Source organism: Anolis carolinensis, chromosome 4, assembly GCF_035594765.1.
Source record: "Anolis carolinensis isolate JA03-04 chromosome 4, rAnoCar3.1.pri, whole genome shotgun sequence".
NCBI classification, from domain to species: domain Eukaryota; kingdom Metazoa; phylum Chordata; class Lepidosauria; order Squamata; family Dactyloidae; genus Anolis; species Anolis carolinensis.
This window is the reverse complement of record NC_085844.1, coordinates 247,040,937-247,062,684: the sequence shown is the minus strand read 5'-3', so window position 1 is coordinate 247,062,684 and position 21,748 is coordinate 247,040,937. Positions and strand designations below refer to the sequence as shown.

The 21,748-nt window shown below is 45.1% G+C and overlaps 1 protein-coding gene across 5 annotated transcripts in view; it reads left to right on the top strand.

The window, feature by feature from the left end:
• The window catches only part of LOC103280468 (tyrosine-protein phosphatase non-receptor type substrate 1), a 236,307-nt gene extending 214,811 nt beyond the window's left edge, over positions 1-21,496 (top strand). For all 5 annotated transcript variants that reach the window (XM_008119591.3, XM_008119594.3, XM_008119590.3 and 2 more), the window contains exons 8-9: positions 14,082-14,121; positions 17,507-21,496. In XM_008119591.3, the coding sequence (XP_008117798.1) occupies positions 14,082-14,121; positions 17,507-17,764 (298 nt within the window). In that variant the 3' untranslated portion in view covers positions 17,765-21,496. The remainder of the gene's footprint in view (positions 1-14,081; positions 14,122-17,506) is intronic.
• The last annotated feature ends 252 nt before the right edge of the window (positions 21,497-21,748 follow it).

The window sequence follows — 21,748 nt, the reverse complement described above, 5'->3', positions numbered from 1 at the left end:
ACCAAGATCTTACATTGGGGTTGTGCAGTGTAACTCTCCAGAGTTGTGTTATGACTATGCTACACAACCCTTACGTTTTTTTTTTATTTCGTGTCAAAAGCATTGTACAACAAATACATTTCAAATAATGGAATAAAAAGAAAAAAGAAAAAAAAAAGAAATCACAAGCAACTAAATAGTTTTGGACCAAAAGCGGGCAACAGCAACCGCATTGTCTGTAGCTTTAAACAACTCCTCCTCCGTACATGAGGCAGGGCATTGTGGGCAAGCATACATGTGCTGAGTTGTTTTTTTCAGCTCCACAGTCACACAAGGTGGAGGATTCCTCCAGGTAGTGCCACCTTGCCAAGTTGTCTTTCGATCTGCCCACTCCACTTCTGAGTCTGTTCAGGGACTTCCAAGTTGCCCACTCTTGGTTTGCCCCTGGAGGAAGACCCTCTTGGGGGGCCATCCAGTTAGAATTGCCAGGTTTAGCTGCCCAGAGAGACACCCTTGCTGTTGCTGGAGGAACATCCAGAAGAGTGGTGGATCTCATGAAGCCCTTCCTTGATTTGAGTCTGGTGGGAGGAGGCTGATAGCCATGCAGTGGGTGGCTTTCACAATGTTCGACCTTATGTCTCTCGCCGTTAGCAGCAACTTCCCGTCGCACGTCAGGAGGGGCAATGCCAGCTAACTTGTAGAGTTTATCAACAGGTGTAGGTTTAAGGCATCCCGTGATGATTCTGCATGTTTCGTTCAGTGCTATGTCCACCTGCTTTGCATGGGCAGACTTGTGCCAAACAGGACAGGCATACTCTGCAGTTGAGAAAGACAAGGCCAGGGCTGATGTTCTTATTACTTGTGGGTCTGCACCCCATGCGCTGCCAGTCAGTTTCCGCAGGATGTTGTTGCGTGCAGCTACTTTGTGCTTGGTGTTCATGCAGTGTTTCCTATATGTTAGTGTTTGATCTAAGGTGACACCGAGGTATTAAGGATGGAAACAGTGTTCGAGTTCTTGGCCTTCCCAAGTAACTTTCAGTTTCCTGTTGGCTTCGCGGTTACGTAGGTGGAAAGCACACACTTGTGTCTTGGAAGGGTTCGGCTTCAGGTGGTTCTCTTTGTAGTAGCTGGAGAGATCTTTCAAGGCGTTGGTGAGTTGCTTTTCAACTGTTTCAAAATCTGTTTCAACTGTTTCAAAACCCAAAACCCTTATGTTAATGGATAGATAAATGTGCCATCCGGTGCGTAAACTCAACTGAGGTCCTCTGTTGCTTCCCACATAGTATACATTTTTGCTGACAGAATTATGACATAGACTCATATTTAAGTTGGCCTCGTGTATAAGGCAATGACAGGTTGTGGGGTCAGGGACCCATGGATAAGTCAAAGATCTATGGAGAATAATAATAATAATAATAAAACTTTATTTATACCCCGCCACCATCTCCCCGATGGGGACTCGGGGTGGCTAACATGGGGCCATGCCCAGAGCAATACAACATAATAAGATATAAAAACAACATATCATATCATTCAAAATACAATAAATAATAATAAACAGAACATCAAGAAATCAAAAAAACAATAAAGCAAGGGCAGGCCGCGTGAACACAGAGATAAAACCCGGAGTGAGAGGGACAGAGGAGTACTCCACTATGGGCAGGGACATTTGGAAGGGGTAATCTAGAAGATAGATGTTCGGAGGGGAGTAATACAGAGATCTATAACAGAAATTACTCACCGAAAGCACAGCGGAAGAGCCATGTTTTCAATTCTTTCCTAAAAGCTAACAGAGTGGGAGCTTGCCTAATTTCAGTAGGTAGTGAGTTCCACAGTCGGGGGGCCACAGCAGAAAAGGCCCTCTCCCTTGTACTTACAAGGCGGGCCTGGGATATAGGCAATGGTGATAACAGGGCCTCCCCGGATGATCGCAAAGAACGGGCAGGTTTATGGAAGGAGATACGGTCATGGAGGTAGGTGGGTCCCAAACCGTTTAGGGCTTTATAGATGATGGTCTGCACCTTGAATTGGGACCGGAAAATGAACGGCAGCCAGTGGAGCTCCTTAAACAAGGGAGTGGATCTCTCCCTGTAATTTGCCCCCGTTATTAATCTGGCAGCCGAGCATTGGACCAATTGTAATTTCCGGGCCGTCTTCAAGGGAAGCCCCACGTAGAGTGCATTACAGTAGTCCAGTCTAGAGGCAACTAAGGCATGGACCACCGTGGTCAAGTCAGACTTCACGAGGTATGGTCGCAGTTGGCGCACAAGTTTGAGTTGTGCAAAGGCCCTCCTGGCCACCGCCAACACCTGTGCTTCAAGCGTCAGCGCTGAATCCAGGAGGACCCCCAAACTGCGGACCTGTGATTTCAAGGGGAGTGCAATCCCGTCCAGCACAGGTTGCCACCCAATACCCCGATCTGCCGCACGACTGACCAGGAGGGCCTCTGTCTTGTCGGGATTGATTCTCAGCCTGTTCCTCCTCATCCAGTCCGCCACAGCGGCCAGGCACTGGTTCAGCATCCGAGGGGCTTCCTTGGAGTCAGATGGAAATGAGTAGTGGATTTGCGTGTCATCTGCGTAGAGATGGCAACGCCCTCCAAAACTCCGGATGACCTCTCCCAGTGGTTTCATGTAGATGTTAAATAGCATGGGGGATAAGATAGACCCCTGCGGAACCCCACAGGTCAATGGCCAGGGGTCCGAGCAGGTGTCCCCCAGCTTCACCATCTGGGAACGGCCCTCCAGGAAGGACTGGAGCCACTGCAAAACTGTGCCACCGAGCCCCATCCCAGAGAGCCGCCCCAGAAGGATACCATGGTCGATGGTATCGAAAGCCACTGAGATATCCAGGAGAACCAGCAGGGTCACACTCCCCCTGTCCAGCTCCCTGCGGAGGTCATCCACCAAGGCGACCAAAGCCGTCTCAGTGCTGTGCCCAGGCCTGAAACCAGACTGCGAGCAGTCCAGAAAATCGGTGTCATCGAGAAACCCCTGGAGCTGCGTGGCAACCACCCGCTCCAGCACCTTGCCCAAGAATGGGAGGTTGGAGATTGGTCTGTAACCAATGGGTCTAACGAGGTTTTTTTTAGTAGCGGTTTTACCACCGCTTGTTTAAAACAGGATGGAAATGACCCCTGACCCAAGGAGGCATTTATTATAGCCACAAACCACTCCAACAACCCATCTTTGGCCAGTTTAACCAGCCAAGAAGGACAAGGATCCAGAGCGCAAGTGGTCGCCCTCACAGACCCAAGAATCCCCTCCACGTCATCAGGAAGAACAAGCCGGAAAGAATCCCATAAGATCGAACCGACAGGTGCCTCGGTTACCTCCGCTGAAACCACAGTTAAGCTGGAGTCCAACTCACGACGTATCCGAGCAACTTTGCCTGCGAAATGGTGTGCGAACTCGCTGCACCGAGTTGCCAAGTCATCGGGAAGCTCCCGGGTCTCAGGGGGCCGCAGGAGCTCCCCAACAACTCGGAACAACTCCGATGGCCTATTGGCCGCAGACGCTATGCGGGCAGTCGTGAAAGCTTTCCTGGCTGCCCGCAGAGCCACGGAGTAAGCCTTAATAGCGGCTTTAGTCCGTGCTTGGTTGGACACATCTTGAGATTTCCTCCAGATGCACTCTAGTCCCCTCCTCGCACGCTTCATCATGGCCAGCTCCTCAGTGAAGCAAGGAGTAGACGTGACTCTACGCAGCGAGAGGGGACGTTTGGGAGCAATCGTGTCCAATGCCCTTGCCAGCTCACTATTATAGCGATCAGCCAGGACATCGACAGGGTCGCCAGTCTCCAGAACAGGAAGATCCCCAAGAGACCTCAGGAGTCCATCTGGATCCATCAGTCTCCTGGGGCGGACCATCTTAGTGGGTCCACCACCCCTGCGGAGGTTAGAAGACACGGTGAAACTTAGACAGATCAGATGATGGTCAGACCATGACAATGGAAGGATATTTTGTTCTTCCACTCTGACTGTCCCACCATCCACAATGAAGACAAGGTCCAACGTGTGTCCCGCCTGATGTGTGGGCCTAGATATAACTTGAGTCAGCCCCATGGTCGTCATGGCAACCATGAAATCCTGAGCTGCACCTGTTAATGTGGTCTCGGCATGGATGTTAAAGTCTCCCAAAACAATAAGTTGTTGGGAGACCAAGGCCGCATTAGAAACCACTTCTGCTAGCTCAGACAGGGAGACTGCTGGGTCGCGGGGTGGACGGTACACCAACAGAATCCCCAAGCTGTCTCGGGCTCCCACCTTCAGCAGGACACATTCAAACCTCGAAGATTGCGGAACGGTGCACCTGATCAGGGCAATGGACTGCCGGAAGATCACCGCGACTCCCCCTCCCCGCCCCTCAACCCTGGCCTGCTAATGAACCCCGAAACCCGGTGGACACAGCTGGGTGAGATTTACCCCACCCAGTTCATCCAACCATGTCTCGGTAATACATGCCAGATCCGCCCCCTCATCCAGGATTAAATCCTGGATGATAGCTGTCTTACCATTGACAGATCTGGCATTCAGAAGCAGGACCTTAAGGCTGAGGGGTCTGTCCTGAAGACTACCACACCTATTCCTCTCCAGGGTCGCAATAACTCTGTTGCGCTTCTCCCTGGGTCGTTGGTGACCGTTCTTCCTTCTCCCCCACACCACCTCAATGGGGCCCCACCCGTGAGAACCCTCTTCCTCCTGAGAGATTGGTTGATTGAGATTGCCATTTGAGGGGAATAGTCAGCTGTCCTGGGAGGAAAGGCCTCCAAGTGTACTTGATTGTTTAAAAGAGAGGCTTATCTCCGCTGGTATGAGAGAAGAGGAGTCATCTAATATGATAACATCATCTAACATGGGAGGGGGACTAGGCACAACTAATGGAACTCATTGCCCATTGAAATCAGGCAAGCCCCCACTCTTTCAGACTTTAGGAAAGATCTAAAAACATGGCTCTTCCGATGTGCTTTCGGAGAGTAACTGTTACATGCTTTTGTTACGCCCCCATTATTTATCCTCTAGACTGTCTGCTATCTTTTCCTTAGTTCCCTGTGGTTTTATTCTTATCCTTTTTCTTATCCTTTTCTCACCCCGAGTTTTAACTGAGTGTCAGTGCGGCCTGCCCTGTTATACTGCTCTTTGGATTTTGTGTTGTACTGTATATGATTCTTTATTGTATTGTTGTAATTGTATTATGATATGTTGTTTTTATATTGTGCTATATTGTATTTTTCCCGGGCATGGCCCCATGTAAGCCGCCCCGAGTCCCCATTGGGGAGATGGTGGCGGGGTATAAATAATGTTTTATTATTATTATTATTAATGACTGACGGCAGGGCTGGGGGGTAGAACAGACATAGCTTGATGTTGGGGACTCTTGTATTTTGCGAGGCAGTCCGATGTCTAGAGGGCGAATCAATGGGTCTACTAGCACCCTCTTCAGAATGATACCCCATTGTTGGAGTTTAGGCCCGTACAAAAACAATTCTTCCAGCAACATTCTATCCTCCAGCCCAATGAGAAGACATACGGAGCGGTTCCAGGGTTGATAGTCTCTGCGAAGCCAGTCAATGGTCTTGATCTTCACTTCCGACCGGCTCAAGGAAAAAATTTGCGAGAGAGATATCTGGACCGCTTGCTTAGAAGTCCATCTGCCTCTATTTAGTAAAGAGTCTGAGACTTCCACTGCCACCTTGTTGGTTCGCAACAGGCTGCAGGAAGTATCCCGAAATTGTCCAAACAGTTTTGGGGACAGAGTGTTGTTTGTCCTCTGAGAGACTCTATTAATTTCCTTCCAGGCAACCCTCCCTTGACCCTCTTTCCCAGATAATAACCCATCCCCATCCTTGGCCACTTCCAAATCTGACCTATTAACTACTTTCTGCTCCTCTAGCTTTATTCTTCCATGGTCTTCCAGAGCGTTTAATTCCTCATTAATGTTAGTTGAACTGATTGGTACAGTTGTTATAGTGTCTATAGGAGAAGGACTTTTCGCAATCAGGGAAATTCCCTTGAAAAGATGATCAATTTTCTTGTTCAGTGTCTCCAGTTGGTACAAAACAGTACTGAACGATTTCCCCAACAAATCACATAATTGAAGAAGTTCATTTTTCCTTGGAGATTCCTGCCAACTCATTCCTAATACTTTCTCAAAAACCTTCCTATAGTAACCACTCTAATCTTCCAACGTTAACACACCATTTCTACTGTCTCTTTCCACTCAGATGTATATCAGCCAACATGCACACACCATCATTCACATTCTAATGCCATCAATATACCAGTCAATTAACCTCAGGGAACTCACGAATCCTATGTGATCACTTCCTATATCTAAGTACCAAATACATAAGCCCACTTCCTATCAACAATCAAATCTGTCTCCCTGCATCAATTTAAAATTACTCTCTCCTATCTAAATACACACACATACACACTCAAAAGGGAAGGAAAAAGGAGGAAAAAAATAATAATAATAAAATAAAATAAAATAAAATGAAATAGAATAAAGTAGATGGCGGTTTCAGCACTGGGGCTCCTGCTAATGCCTCGTAAAGTCCACCCAGTTCAATAGAGCCGATGAAGAGGCCCAGCTGTCTTCTCTTTGTGAGCTGATGGAGAGGCTTGGGAGGACCGCCCGGTCCGGCGCGGCTCCTAGGCCTAATTCTCACTATGGGAAGTCTGGGAGGGAAGCTGGAAGGCAGTACAGCGAAGGCCGAGGCAGAAGCAGGAGGGAACTTAGGCCGGCGGGAACAATTCAGAGGGCCACCCAGGATGATATAGGCCACCGTGGCCCAGATGTCTTCTCTTTGCCCAAGCTGATGGTAAGGCTCAAGGAGGCTGCCCGGATCGACGCAGCTTCCAGAGGCTTGGGTTAACTTTAAAGGCCCAGGGAGGAGGTTGGAGAGAAAAGGGAGGGGGGAGGCCACCCGGTCCGGCGCGGCCTAGTTCTTTTTGTGAGGGCTTACCGGAGGTTGCAGGAGGGCCGGCGGGGAGTCGAGAGAGGCCGCCCGGTTCGGCGCGGCCTCCGCCGTCGGAGAGAAGCTGTGGCAGGCGCTAAGGGTGGTCGCCCGGTTCGGCGCGGCCACCCAAAGACTGCGGCGGGAGTTGGAGAGGGTCTCGAGGAGCGGCAAGGACATCCGCTGGTGGCCGCCCGGTTCGGCGCGGCCTCCACGATCAGAAAAGAGACCGAAAGAGGCCCTGCTCGGTGTGGCCTCGATTCTCCACACAGGGGCTGGAAACAGTCCCCTGACTCGCCTAGAGTGCCCCACCGCCGGAATCTGGACTTTGGAGGCTCTCGGCTCTTGGAGGCTCCTAGGCCGAGCAGATAAAATGGCGGCCAGGCTTCTTCTCCTCCTCCTCTTCTCCCTCCCGATCCTCTGAGGCTCCCGTCAGCAGCACTTGCGGCCCTCACTTACCATCCAAGAGAAGGCAAAATATCAACAGTGCTTGCCTTTCGCCATTACTCAGAAAAGGGAATAGTTAAAGTAAAGTGTTCACAATGGCATTTTGTTCTTTTGGAGCTGATTTTTATACTAAAATTTATAGACTTATACACAAGTATAAAGATTACATCATGCTGGCATCATGCCTAGCACAAATCACAAATGTAGCTCAGCTTGCATTGGTGCGCATGGTCATTAGTCCTCGGAGCAAATACATTCCATTCTGTGGGCTTTAATGTGCTACTGTATGTTTAGCCCTGCTCCTCCCATCATCAGCTGGATGCAAACGTTGTGCATTGTCCACAAAACTCACTCTACATATGTGGCACAATTTACCATTATGCTTGTTACCAATGGGATTGAGGCTCTAATGCACATATGCCACCGTATCCACACAGGTAGGCCATTGCCACAATCCAACACCTCTGCAATAGCCACATATAAAAGTACACATTGCCAGTACTACACAAGTCCACAGAGAAGAGCAACATTGCCCAACACATTAGTAAAAGTAGTAGTGGTAGTAGCAGTAGTAGTCTATTTATCTCTGTGATTGAAATGCAAAGTGGCTCACAACAATAAAAAGCCATTCAATTTAATATCTCCAGCATAGGTAAAGGTAAAGGTTTCCCCTGACATTAAGTCCAGTCGTGTCTGACTCTGGGGGTGCTCATCTCCATTTCTAAGCCAAAGAGCCGGCATTGTCTGTAGACACCTCCAAGGTCATGTGGCCGGCATGACTGCATGGACGCCGTTACCTTCCTGCCGGAGCAGTACCTATTGATCTACTCACATTTGCATGTTTTCGAACTGCTAGCCTGGCAGAAACTGGAGCTAACAGCGGGCGCTCACTCCGCTCCTCAGATTTGAACCTGGGACTTTTCAGTCTGCACATTCAGCAGCTCAGCACTTTCAGCATATAAATGTTAAAATAGAGTTAAACATACGAATCAGTTAAAATCACTTAAAACACTTTAAAGACAGTTCAATACTCTATAGCACCCTCTTGTCAATGACTTGGCTGTTGTACAACGCACTATGAGCAATTGGAATATGACTCTCAAAGCTCAATGTGTCTCTGCAATACATAGAGCAACACTGCAAGGACCACTGTTGCTATATGTGCAATTTGACTTCCATTGCTATCAGCAGATGTTGTGTTATGGTGAATAATACATGCATAGTGCAATTTAATCTTACATATGCCACTAATAGAAGGCTGGTCATAATGTTCATTTGCACACACAGAGGCAACCCATATCCAACCACTTTCATAGGGACTTTTATACCTGTACTAGCTGTGCCCGGCCACACATTGCTGTGGCAAAGCATGGTGGTATGGGAAATAAAGTATTGAGGAATTGGTGGTAGTTAAGGTAAAGGTTTTCCCCTGACATTAAGTCCATTATAAATGGGTTATATAGCTGTGTGGAAGGGCCTTGAGTCTACACTGCCATATAATCCAGTTAAAATCAGATAATCTGTATTTTATAGGCAGTGTGGAAGAGGCCTATGTGAGGCCTAACTCTGCCTGTTCCCTGGGCTGAGTGGGTTGCTAGGTGACCAAGTGGGTGGAGCTTAGCCTTCTAACTGGCAGCAATTGGATAAAAACAATTATTCCTCTCCCTCTAATTAGGACTTTATTTTTCTTTTCTTTTTGTTGTATGAACGTAGAGGCATGGATGAGGGGTTGTGCTGCCAAGTTTAGTGTTTCTGGGATGTGTAGTTTTGTTGTTTTGTCCTAGGCCGAAATTTCATTACCCTTTTATATATATAGATAAGACAGTATCTGAATCCCAGCCATTGTTTTAGATTTCCTTGCTGTTCGCCATCTCAACATTTTTTATAAAAGTGGGATACAGTATTAAACTATTTTTAAGTTCCTGTTGGTTAATCAAATGGATCCTTCTTACAAAACTTCATGACTTGGATGGATTAAGATTTATTGCCTGCCATTTCGTCAAGGGCTCCCGAAGGTTAAGAGGAGTTTAATTGCAAACGTCCCCCTTGTGCCACTTAGCCGGATGACATTGAAAACGATGTGGCCGTTATTTATTTTCTCATTAATTTAGTAGCCCATTTTTTCATGTAAAAGACAGCGAACATGATGTAACTTAATACGCAACGAGACAGTTTTATGAAAAGACAAATGCAAGAGCTGACAAAAAGTCGGTCGACACCAGCCAGTCAAAAACCATGCCAAGATTAAAATAGCTCAGAGCAGGACACACTGTTTCTTCTTCCTTCCCACTCCATTTTGCAGTCACAACAACCCTGTGAGGCGGGTTAGGCTAAAAGAGGAGACAGTGTGAACAATGGGCTTTCGCATCTTCTATATATATAAAAGGGTAATGAAATTTCAGCCTAGGACAAAACAACAAAACTACACATCCCAGAAACACCAAACTTGGCAGCACAACCCCTCATCCATGCCTCTACGTTTATACAACAAAAAGCTCCAGCTACTCCAGAAAACGGCCAGGCTTTGAGACTGCAAGGCTATTCACTGCTATTCCATCTGGCCAACAAAGGATTCCCATAAGCCACAGCAACGCGTGGCCAGGCAAAGCTAGTATTTTCTAAATGAGTCCAGGAATAAATGAAGGGAAATGGGGGAGAAAACCAGAATGTTAAAATATCAAAATCCCTCCATCTTTTTCCATTTCTTTGAACCATTTGGGAAGGTGTAATCCAAAGAAGGCGACTTGTCCAAGTTCTGGCAAAATACTAGTCAAAGAACTTGCAAAAGTTCTTCCTAGAGTTAACAAATATGTTGAGTTTGGAAATAGCTTTCTGCCCCCAAAGTGTGACCTTTGGATGCTAGTGATTTAAACTCCAAATCGAAGCTGGAACGTGCCAAAGAAGGGCAACCAAAAGGTCTGGAGGCCAAGCCCAATGAGGAATGGATGGGGAACTGGGGATGTTTAGCCTGGAGAAGAGAAGGTTGAGAGGAGACACAATGATCATGTTTAAATATTGGAAAGGATGACATATTGAGGATGGGGCATGTGTGTTTTCTGGTGCTCTAGGTACTCAGTAATGGATTCAAGCTAAAGGAAAGAAATGGTTTTCCTGGATTTACAATTCTCCTTGAGAATGAAATTAGAGAAGAATTGCAATCCTAATTTGTATACATCTGGGGTGTGTATATGTATCTATAGGTATAGCTGTATCTACATCTATACCTACATCTAGAACAGTGGTTCTCAACCTTCCTAATGCCGCGACACCTTAAATACAGTTCCTCATGCTACTTCATAATTGTAATTTTGCTACTGTTAGGAATCGTAATGTAAATATCTGACGTGCAGGATGTCTTTTCACTCACTGGACCAAATTTGGCACAAATACCCACATTTGAAAACTGGTGAGGTTGTGGGGGGGGGTTCATTTTGTCATTTGGGAGTTGTAGTTGCTGAGATGTATAGTTTGCCTTCAATCAAAGAGCATTCTGCACCCCACCAACAATGGAATTGGACAAAACTGGACACACAGAACTCCCATGACCAACAGAAAATACTGGAAGGGTTTGGTTGGCATTGACCTTGAGTTTTGGAGTTGTAGTTCACCTACATCCAGAGAGCCTTGTAGGCTCAAACAATGATGGATCTGGGTTGCTGTGATCCATCAATGTTTGAGTCCACTAGACTCTCTGGATGTAGGTGAGATACAACTCCAAAGCTCAATTCTGTATGGCCATATTCCAGAAGCATTCTCTCCTGATGTTTCACCCACATCTATGGCAAGCATCCTCAGAGGTTGTGAGATCTGTTGGAAGCAAGGCAAGTGGGGTTTATATATCTGTGGAAGGTCCAGGGTGGGAAATTGTCTGCTTGAGGCAAATGTGGATGTTGCCATTGGCCACCTTGATTGGCATTGAATGGCCTTGCACCTTGTTGGAAGGTGTTAGCTGGCCCTGATTGTTTCCTGTCCCAACGAAGGATTCCCCCAGGTAGGAAGCAGCCAGGCTTTGAAGCTGCAAGGCCATTCAGTGTTAATCAAGGTGGCCAATGGCAACATTCACACTTGCCTCCAACAGACAAGAGTTCTTTCTCCCACCCTAGACATTATTCCACAGATATATAAACCCCACTTGCCTAGAGAAGGACAGGCGGAGAGATTTTCAGCCTAAGGGGCTCCTAAGATCATCGGAAATATGTGTTCTCTGGTGGTTTTTGGTGAACCCTCTGACATCCCCCTCACCAACCCCCATGGGTCCCAACCCCCAGGTTGAGAAATGCTGATCTAGGATGACCAAAATGGTAAAAGGTCTCAAAGCCAAGCTCTATAAAGAGAAACTTTGGTAGCTGGGTATGTTTAGCTTGGAAGAGAGAAGGTTGAGAGGAGACAAGAGAGCCATGTTTACATATTTGAAAGGATAGTATATTGAGGAGGGAGAAAGCTTGTTTTCTTCTGCTCCAGAGACTCGGATACAGAGCAATGGATTCCAATTGCAGAAAAAGAGATTTCACGTAATCATTACAAAGAATTTCCTGATAGTATTTTATTTATCATGTCAGAAGCTAATTGAAAATGCACTTATAAATATATTTAAAACACAAAGTTAAAAAATTGGCATTATACTAGATTTCTTTTGCTCAGAAGCAGGCCATTCGGAGTGCCTCTGGTGTCACTATGAGAAGTTCCTCCATTGTGCATGTGGCAGGGCTCAGGTTGCTTCTCTCATGTCCTTGATAGTAAGAGCTGTTCGCAGAATCATAGAATAATAGAGTTGGAAGAAGCCACATGGGCCATCTAGTCCAACCCCCTGCCATGCAGGGAAGGCACAATCAAAGTACAAAGGTGGCCATCCATCCTCTGTTTAAAAGCTTCCAAAGAAGGAGTTTCCACCACACTCCGAGGCAGAGAGTGTCGCACCTCAGGTTAGCTTCACCTTGCTAAATACACCAGGCTGCACACAGGTTGAAGTCTTTTGTGGTTTCTTAGGAAATAGGAAATAAACAGTTATTAAAAAGAAAAAGTAAAGTTCCAAAAGATTGTTGCAAAACAAGGCTTTAAAGAATAATCCAAGAAAATAGGGTCCCATTAATGCATGACAAAGTTCCATGAACACCAACATACAAAGGCTGCAAGGTAATCCAGGAAAGCGAGAGCTTGCTTCTTGACTTGAGCGAGAAGTTGCTTTGACAAAGGTTTCTTTCTCAGCACACTGTTTTTTTTTAAAATATATATTTGTATTGAAGTTTTACCTTATAAGATAGAGTAAATTAACATCGAAAGAGTGAGAACATTTGATTGTATAGAAAGTGGGAAAACTGAGATTTAAAAAGGATCAAAAAGGGAGAGAGAGAAAACCAAAAACCGAAAACAAAGCTAAAATGTCCATATTTATATAAAAAAGATAAAAAAAACTGAACAAATGGCGATATAAAAATGCAAAGTACTTGGCAAAGAAATACACCAAAAAGCAAAAGCAAAAAGCTCACTGTTTCACAACCTGTTCACAAACCACCAGCAATTGTGAACTGTAGTTCTTTTCTTTTTTTTTCTTCATCATGACCTTTTTTTTTTAACAGAAGGAAGTTAAACGAGTGGTGAAAATTAAAATTTATAATAGTCAAATTTGAAACCCCCACGTTGAAATAGTCTTTCCTTCTAAAAACCTTTTGAAGGGCTCCCAGACTTTCCTAAACTCGGAAGGGTCTTTTGACTGGAGATACCCTGTCAGAATGTCCATCTCATCCACCTCCATCACTTTCACGATCCATTCCTCCATTTCTGGTGTTTTCTCCAATTTTCTCAGCACACTGTTTTAATACCCTTTGCATAGCATGAAAGCATTTCTTTGGCCTCTAACCTTCCTCTTGTTTGCTATTCGAACACTCCTGCGAACCCTGAATTCCAAACGGCCAGCTTGATCTAAAGATTCCGTTTTGTCAGGGTCAGCCAGCTCGTTAGTGTTAGCATCTGTCTGTATGCTATCAGACTGAGAACTGTCCTCCCTTCCTGACGCAATTTGCACCTAGCTAGCTTCAGTATCATCAACACCATTCCCTGCCGTGGGAAAGCCTCCCTGTTCCTCATCTTCCACAACAGGAACACTCTGAACCTGAATCCCATAATTCCCATCAGAGCCATCTTGAACCTGAATCCCATCATCTTGAACCTGAATCCCATAATCCCCATCAGAGGCACTCTGAGGCTCCAGCTGAGTCACAACAGAGAGTTCCACTGCTGAACAACTGTTGAAGTTCTGTTCAGCAATAGAATAGCCTGCTGGCTGGGGAAATGGAGGAGTGGCTGAATGGCCTTCAGTCAGGAGGGCTTAGATTGTCCCTTCTGCATGGCAGAATGAGTTTGAACTGGATTTCCCTTGGAGTCTCTTCCAATTCTATGATTCTATGAGTTTCATTCTTCTTTGCACCTCTGCTATTTGCAGGCCATATGGTGGGGTCAGGAAACCATATGGCTTTTTGGAATTGAAAATTTTGGGGAAACCCACTTGGGAAGGAATGGCAATGGAGTGATAAGGAGGGGAATCACACATTCCCTTCATAAAGCCAAGAGGTCTTGGCACAGCCAAACAAGCAGCTGGTGCCAAGGTACATATTCAAAGAGACGGACTAAGAAGGAATAATATTAAGCTTGCTTTTCTGTTTTGTAATTCCATGTTTTGTTTTGTTTTTTCACTGCTTCAGGCTACACGAGTCTGAGAAGACTTCCGCAGCAACAAACCAGGTAAGTTCTGCTAAATTTCTTGGGATACAGAGGTCATAATAATGGTGAATTCCTTTCTCTCTCTCTCTCTCTCTCTTTTTTTTTTTTTGTTTCTAATCATCTGCACTGTACCATCATTAGAGCTGAAAACTACTTTAGCTGTCAAGTCTCCACCTTGTAGAATATTGGGATTTGTAGTTTGTGGTTTGGAAGGGGGCATTATCTGCCATAATGCTCTAATCCAGGGGTCCCCAAACTAAGGGCCGGGGGCCGGATGCGGCCCTCCAAGGCCATTTACCTGGCCCCCGCCCTCAGTTTTAGACTTAGGCTCGCCCAAAGTCTAAAATGACTTGAAGGCACAATAACAACAATCCTACTTGATGATCTCATTGGCCAGAAGCAGGACCACACTTCCCACTGAAATCCTGATAAGTTTACAGTATGTTGGTTAAAATTATTTTTAAATAATGTGTATTTAAAACAATATGTATTGTTTTTTCATTTACCAATATTGTAAATGAAATATTGTAATGAATGATATAGTAATAATATAATATATTGTGTATACATATAATATTGATAATAAATATTATAATGTAGTACAATATAATATTTATTTATTTATTACAGTATTTCTGCCCCCGCCCTTCTCACCCAATAGGGGACTCAGGGTGGCTAATAATAATAAAATATAATAATATTGTATAATATAATCATATTAATTATATATTATATATTAAATGCAATATTACTAATAATATTACGGTATAATGGTATAGTACAATATAGTAATATACAATGCTAATATTGTGCTATGCTAATAATATAATATATTGTATGTACATACAACTTGTAAGCCGCTCTGAGTCCCCTCCAGGGTGAGAGCGGGTGGGGTATAAATGTAGTAAATAAATAAATAAGTAAATGATTGTTGTTGGGTTTTTTTGGGGTTTTTTTTTTTTTGCACTACAAATAAGACATGTGCATAGCAATTTGTTTTTTTTTTTTCCAAATGATAATTTGGCCCCTCAACCATCTGAGGGACCATGAATCGGCCCTCCACTTAAAAAGTTTGAGGACCCCTGCTCTAATCCATACCCCTGAGGTAGAATACTAGAGCTCTCAAAGGAGATCATTCTCAGTACCTATCCGAACTACACATCCCAGGATCACATAGGATGTAGACCAGGCATGGGCAAACTTGGGCCCTCCAGGTGTTTTGGACTTCAACTCCCACAATTCCTAACAGCCGGTAGGCTGTTAGGAATTGTGGGAGTTGAAGTCCAAAACACCTGGAGGGCCCAAGTTTGCCCACGCTTGGTATAAACAGTTAAAATGGTGCCAGACGATTGCAGCTATGCAGTGTTAAAAATTCGAACTAAAACCCGGAGCAGAATCGCCATCCCGCTGACATGGAATCCACCACTGCTTTTGGTTCTCATGCACAAATGTCAACTTTAATCAGTGGCATCAAGGAAGAGAACAACAATTTGCCCGTTCGTAAAAGAACTGCTGGCTGCTACTTTTTGTCACTGTTGTGTTGGCGGCAGTTGCGTCGCCTTTCTCTTTTCGTTCCTTCGCGCGCGCGCACAAAAATGCCTTGCTTATGAAAAGACCCAGCTGCTAAGAGGCCTAGCCCATTTTATTTTTAGAGGTTGCCTTTTGTGTGGGGCAATTGTGCCATTTCGCTGAGCAAACCGTCTCCCTCCGCCTTGCGCATCGCCGCTTCCTCGCAGTCGACGTAGTTGCTCACGTAGGTACGCAGCTGTCCCTTGGACTGGGAAGATGTCACTCCTTTGGGACAAAGGGAGGATGATGTGTGCCACTCCATCTAAGCTGCCAAGAATCCAGAAGGGCGATCTCCTATCATATATACACACAATGACCTATATCTGTGAAATTATTCTGAATTCATACCAGCTGCCCGTCAGTCCATTTTCCCTTTATTTATTTATTTTTGCGCTGCTATTTGACAATAGAAACCAAAACTTAGGCATATCCAATAAAACCCACAGAAGAAACTGGAGGCATGTCTTACCATGTTCAAAAGGTGGTGGATTTATGTGTTGTCAAAGGCTTTCATGGCCGGGATCACGGGGTTGTTGTATGTTTTCCGGGCTGTATGGCCATGTTCCAGAAGTATTCTCTCCAGATGTTTTGCCCACTTCTATGGCAGGCATCCTCAGAGGGTGTGAGGTATATCCTCAGAGGTTGTGAGATATAAAAACTCAAAAATCAGAACAGGAGATGGGAAGCAACACTCTGAGGGCAGAGGAGCCCCAAGGACGGCTAATGACTCTGAACAAAGGATGCCCCCCGGGCAAGAGACAAACCTTTCCAATGCTAATTAGGGTGATTAACCTAAACCAGTGATGGCCAACCTATGACAAGCGTGTCAGCACTGACACGCCTAGCCATTTTTGCTGACACACTGACGCATGCAGATTGATTGGATGACTAATGTCTTTTGTGGCCATATTTGGTGTGATTTGGTCCAGTGGTTTTGTTGTTTACTCCATGGGAATTATGCACATTACATAGATAGATAGATAGATAGATAGATAGATAGATAGATAGATAGATAGATAGATAGATAATCATTCTATTATTATTCTATTTTTATTGTAGTATATTATTATATTATTACTATTATTATATTATTATTATATTATTCATTATTCATGACTACATTGAAACTACAATAGAGAGAAATCAGTGTGGAAATTGCAAAAGGTATCATAGATAGTTGTACATGGAAATAATGGTAGTAAATAGTTTTTGATTTATTAAATACAGTTATATATTACAATTATATATTTTTGTTATTTAAACACAATATATATATATATATATATATATATAGAGAGAGAGAGAGAGAGAGAGAGAGAGAGAGAGAGAGAGAGAGAGAGAGAGAGAGAGTGAAATTATGGTTCTTTTCTCAAAGTGACACACCACCCAAGTCATGCTAGGTTTTTTGGTGAATTTTGACACACCAAATGCAAAAGGTTGCCCACCATTGACCTAAACATTAGCGCTGGCTTCCAACTGACAAAGGACTCTTGTCACACCCAGGACTCTCCACAGATATATATATTTACCTTCATTGTCTAGTTTATCCATGCCTCACAACCTCTGAGGATGCCTGCCATAGATGTGGGTGAAACGTCAGGAGAGAATACTTCTGGAACATGGCCACACAGCCCGAAAGACATACAACAACCCTGTGATCCCGGCCATGAAAGCCTTCGACAACACATTTTGTTCGTAAGTCAAAATGTGGTTCGATTGTCAAAACAAAACCTAGGCCGAGTGATGGTTCGTAGGTCCAAATGTGTGTATGTTGGGACATTCGTAAGTAGAGGTTCCACTGCATATGTTCCCTTGCTTATCTTCTCCTTCCTTTCAGGAGCCTGATCCCAACAACGTAACATATGCAGACTTGAACTTTGAGAAGGCCCCCGAGAAGAGCCCCCGCCAGGTGGTTGAAATCAGCCAGCAGTCGGAATATGCCAGCATCCAGGCTGCCAAGCCTCCTGCCAATGACGAGAACGTCACCTATGCAGACTTAGACATGGTTCACCTAAGCAAAGCGCCCAAGAGACCTGCCCCGAAGCCGGAGGAAACCAGCTCGGAGTATGCCAGCGTGCAGGTGCAGGGCAAGTGATCTCTGGCGGCAGTCGCTGGCTGTCCACTGGCTCCCCGGCCCTCTCTTGGGGCCGCCGGACACCTCCTGGCTGGGCTTGGATCCTTGGCCTTGGACTCATGCTGGTTCTCAACAGAGGAGTGATGGGATTTGCCTGCCAAGGTGTGGTTCCTGCGACTTCTTTTGAGTGGAACTTAATGTACGTAGCCAAGGTCAAGGAGGAAAACTAATCGGTGCTACACACAACTGCATCCTGATATTTGGGCTAGTTCATGGTGCCTCTTCTCGTCCCCTGCTTTCCCGGTGGAGAGGAGAGGCCTAGACCAACTAAGGATCTAACACAGCTTTTCTCACTAGAATGGTAACTCTTCTTGTAGTTCATCAACACGCCGCACGGAGCCAGAGCTGCACGATGGCAAGTGGTCACTTCATTGGCAAGTGGGATGTCATCTTCAGCTCTTCCTGCTTGGAGGCCTTCTCTCTCCTTCCTTTCAAGACTACTGTGTCCTCTCTGATGCCACCATCTTGAGACTCCTTCTCTGGAGCAAAGCCACACTGGTGGCCTCATCTAGCTGTGTGGAGAAGAAAGAAGCGACTGAGCACCAACCCTATCAAGATACTTGAGCAAAGGTGGTGATCATATGGGACAAAGAAACGGTCCTTTCCCAGGTTCTCCAGAGAGTGGAAGACCAAGATCATGTCTGTTTCACTTTATATTGCTGTAGTCCACAGATAAGTTCTTTTCCTCCCCGTGACAGTATGTCTGGGGACAGTGCCTCTTTGAGATATAGCAACTTGTTCCAGATTATCCTCCTCACCCCCCGCCCATCTCTTGCTGGCAAAGCCAAATCTGTAGAACCTCTTTAGTTTTGTTGACCTCCTTACTTACCCCTTGGTTTGTTTTAGTTTGTTTTCTTTTCACTCATCCATAAGTGTTCCTAGTTTGGGGGGCCTTGAACATACATCGCAGCTTCTGTGATAGGCTCACGCCTTAGAAAATTAGGGACCATGTTGAGAAATCATGCCAGCTCCGATCTCTTTCACTTTCCTCTTTGTTCACTTCTGACTCTGTCCCAACTCTGTCTAAATGGGGAAGGAACCTTAGTGACAAAGTCTATGGTTTCCGCTTCCATTTCCCTCTTTGTTGACGTCCTGACCCTCTCCCAAATCTGGCTAAATAGGGACACAACCTCAGTACTGAAATCTAAGGTTTTCTCTTCATTACCTTCTGGACCGTCTCCCAAATTTGACAAAATGAGGAAGCAACCTTAGCAGCACTATTTAAGGTCTACAGTATATTATTCCTCTGTATGTGAGTGTGAGTGTGTACTTTTCTGAGAGGTAATCCCCCACTCCACCAACCATCATGCCAAGGCAGCTTGCATGGTCAGAGAAGACCACAACCCAAAGCTAGTAGTAGTTCTCCGATATACTATGTCAACTCATCTCTCTCCTCTATAGTTGCTCCACAATGTCTACAAAGCTAGGAAGACCCCTCTTGGACCTGCCACTCTACTTAGGCTCCATCCTGGTCCAGTATGTATGTGCATATATGTGTTTTCAAGTGTGCCGGTCATTTTGTTTTTCCCCACACCACACTCAAATCTGCAGCAACACTGCTGGTGACCATACAAAGGAGCAATGAAAGATAGTTGGGCAATGACTATGAAGGGAAGAGGCAAGGGAGGCTCTTGGTGTGCTGCTTATTGAGTGGTGTAATAAGGGGCCAGATGTTCCCACAGGTCACCTACTATGGGCCAAGGTGCTCTGTTCCCAAAAGAGAAACATCTCCATCCAAGATCCATATGCCTAGGCAGCTTGTTGTCTCTTGAACTTACAACTTTCTGGAGCACCGTGTCTCCTGTCCCTGCCTCTTGAGGGGGAGAGGGCAAGATCGTGTCTGCCTTTCAATGTGTCCGTCTTGGCCAAATCCATGGGGTTGATCCTTGCCTCCTTTGGTCTTGCTCGTTTTTCCATTCCATAAGTGCAGTTGATGAAGTGGGGGAGGCCAATGAAAAACAAAACAGAGCACCTCTTTATGGGGAGCAGATAGACAGGGCTCCACCTAAAGAGGTGGTCGTTCCACCTGTGTTGACTGTTCAGCATTATAACTGTTTACTCCTTTTAGAACTAAAAAAAAAATTACCAGTATTTGTGTATGTTCTTTGTAAGTGGGTGTAGTACTGTGTACTTAGCACTAGTGTGAAAAGCACAAAAAAAAGCAAAGCAAGGCGTATAGAGTGCCGGAGATGAAGTAAGCTCTAAACTATCCGAGACCGAGACATCTTAACCCACCCGCTGTGACTCCTGCTGCCAGTAACCAAAATTACTCCTCTCTTTTCTTCTTTTTGCTGTTGATATGTGGGGATTTTTTTTCTCCTTTGATTTTGTTTTGGTGGTTGTGTGTTCCTCTTTATTTCAATGCAGTTTAGGAACTAACAGTTTGTGGGCATAAGAAGGAATTACGGAACGGGATACCAACGGAGCCGTTGAAGCGATGTCTTCCAAATGCTCTACCACTGATCTTCCACCCAGACTTTAGTTCCATCCTTCATTTGAGGAGCTTTCAAGGTCCAGGGGGAAGGTTATAATGCAAAGCAGGTAGACCCTGGAGAGATGTTGCATTTCTCCTGTAGACAGTCCTTTTCAGGTCCTCTGCATCTCAGAGGATACTCACCTGAATAGCTAGCCCAGTATAATGGTCTCTTTCCAGGAAGACACAACCATGAATGTGTCTTGAGACACAGGAGAAGCTTCCTCTTTTCATCTCAAGAGAGTGAAAGAATGAAAATTGGGGCCACTGAGAATGTTGCAGTCTTTTTTTAAAGCCAATTAGGAAGACCTCCATGCTCCTGCTATGAGAAAGCATAGACATAAATAAGGAATGAGTGCATACAGTCCTGGAAGCCTTGCAAGATGTGGGCATCTTCATGGTGGCATATAGTCCTCCTGATGTTCTTTCATCCACATCCTCCTGGCTATTTCCTAGCCCAAAATGTGTGGAAGGAAGTGCAGTGTTGGGACAGTGTGCTGTCAGAGCCAAATTACATGTCACCTTAGGTGAATATCTCCTCCCGAAAATGGCTTCCATGTGTCCTTCCTTCCTATGTTCATGTCTGCAGTGTTTCCTCCAACATAGCCATGGATATGCTAAGAGTCTTTGCTCCAACTAAAAAAAAAAGTATAAATCTTCATGATATCCAGACATTGATCCACTCCATAAGTGTTACAAATGGAGAGGAAGGAAGTAGACCCATGGCTGTCATTTTGAGCCAACACATGGCTGGCTCTTTTGGATGCCATGATGGTGTCTGATGTTTACTCTGGCTATTAGGCAAGGCAGGAATTTCACATGGCTATTCTGTTATGTCCAAATGACCCGCCACACTCTTCCTTCTCTTAGTGACGGTAGATAGGAAAATAAGGAAGTCTGATGGTACCATTGCTTGGAAGATAATTCCAAGAGCTTTAGCTGGTCGTCACCAGCCCAGAATGGAGGAGGGGTGCTGAAGACCACCTTTTGTCCAGACTCATCACGTGGCCCTGGTTTTGCAGGGAGGGAAATGGGACCAGGGAGAGAGGAATATATGAAGCAGTTGGGAATATATTTGTTGTGGATCAAAAATATATATTAGGTGACTGTTTGTACAGATCGCACCTTAAGTTTTGTTTTTGGTTGTTTTGGATTTTGTTTTTGGGGTTTTTTTTTTCCTTTCGCTTGCAAGATATTTTTGTAATAAAATGTTCAAAGTCCTGCCTCGTCCCCTGTGTCTGTATGAGTGATGATAACAGAGCTGACCTTGGACAAAACACCGTGCTGAGTGAAATATTAAACGTAACGTGCAAGAAAGGAGAAACCCAGGAAGCTAATACTGAAGGAGCACTACAATCTTAACAATTCCACCCAAATATTTGAAGGCAGCAAATTTAAATATGAAAATAGCTTGTGTTGCAAAAATCTATGTACGCATGAACCGATAATTATCAAAAGATGCAGTCTACAAT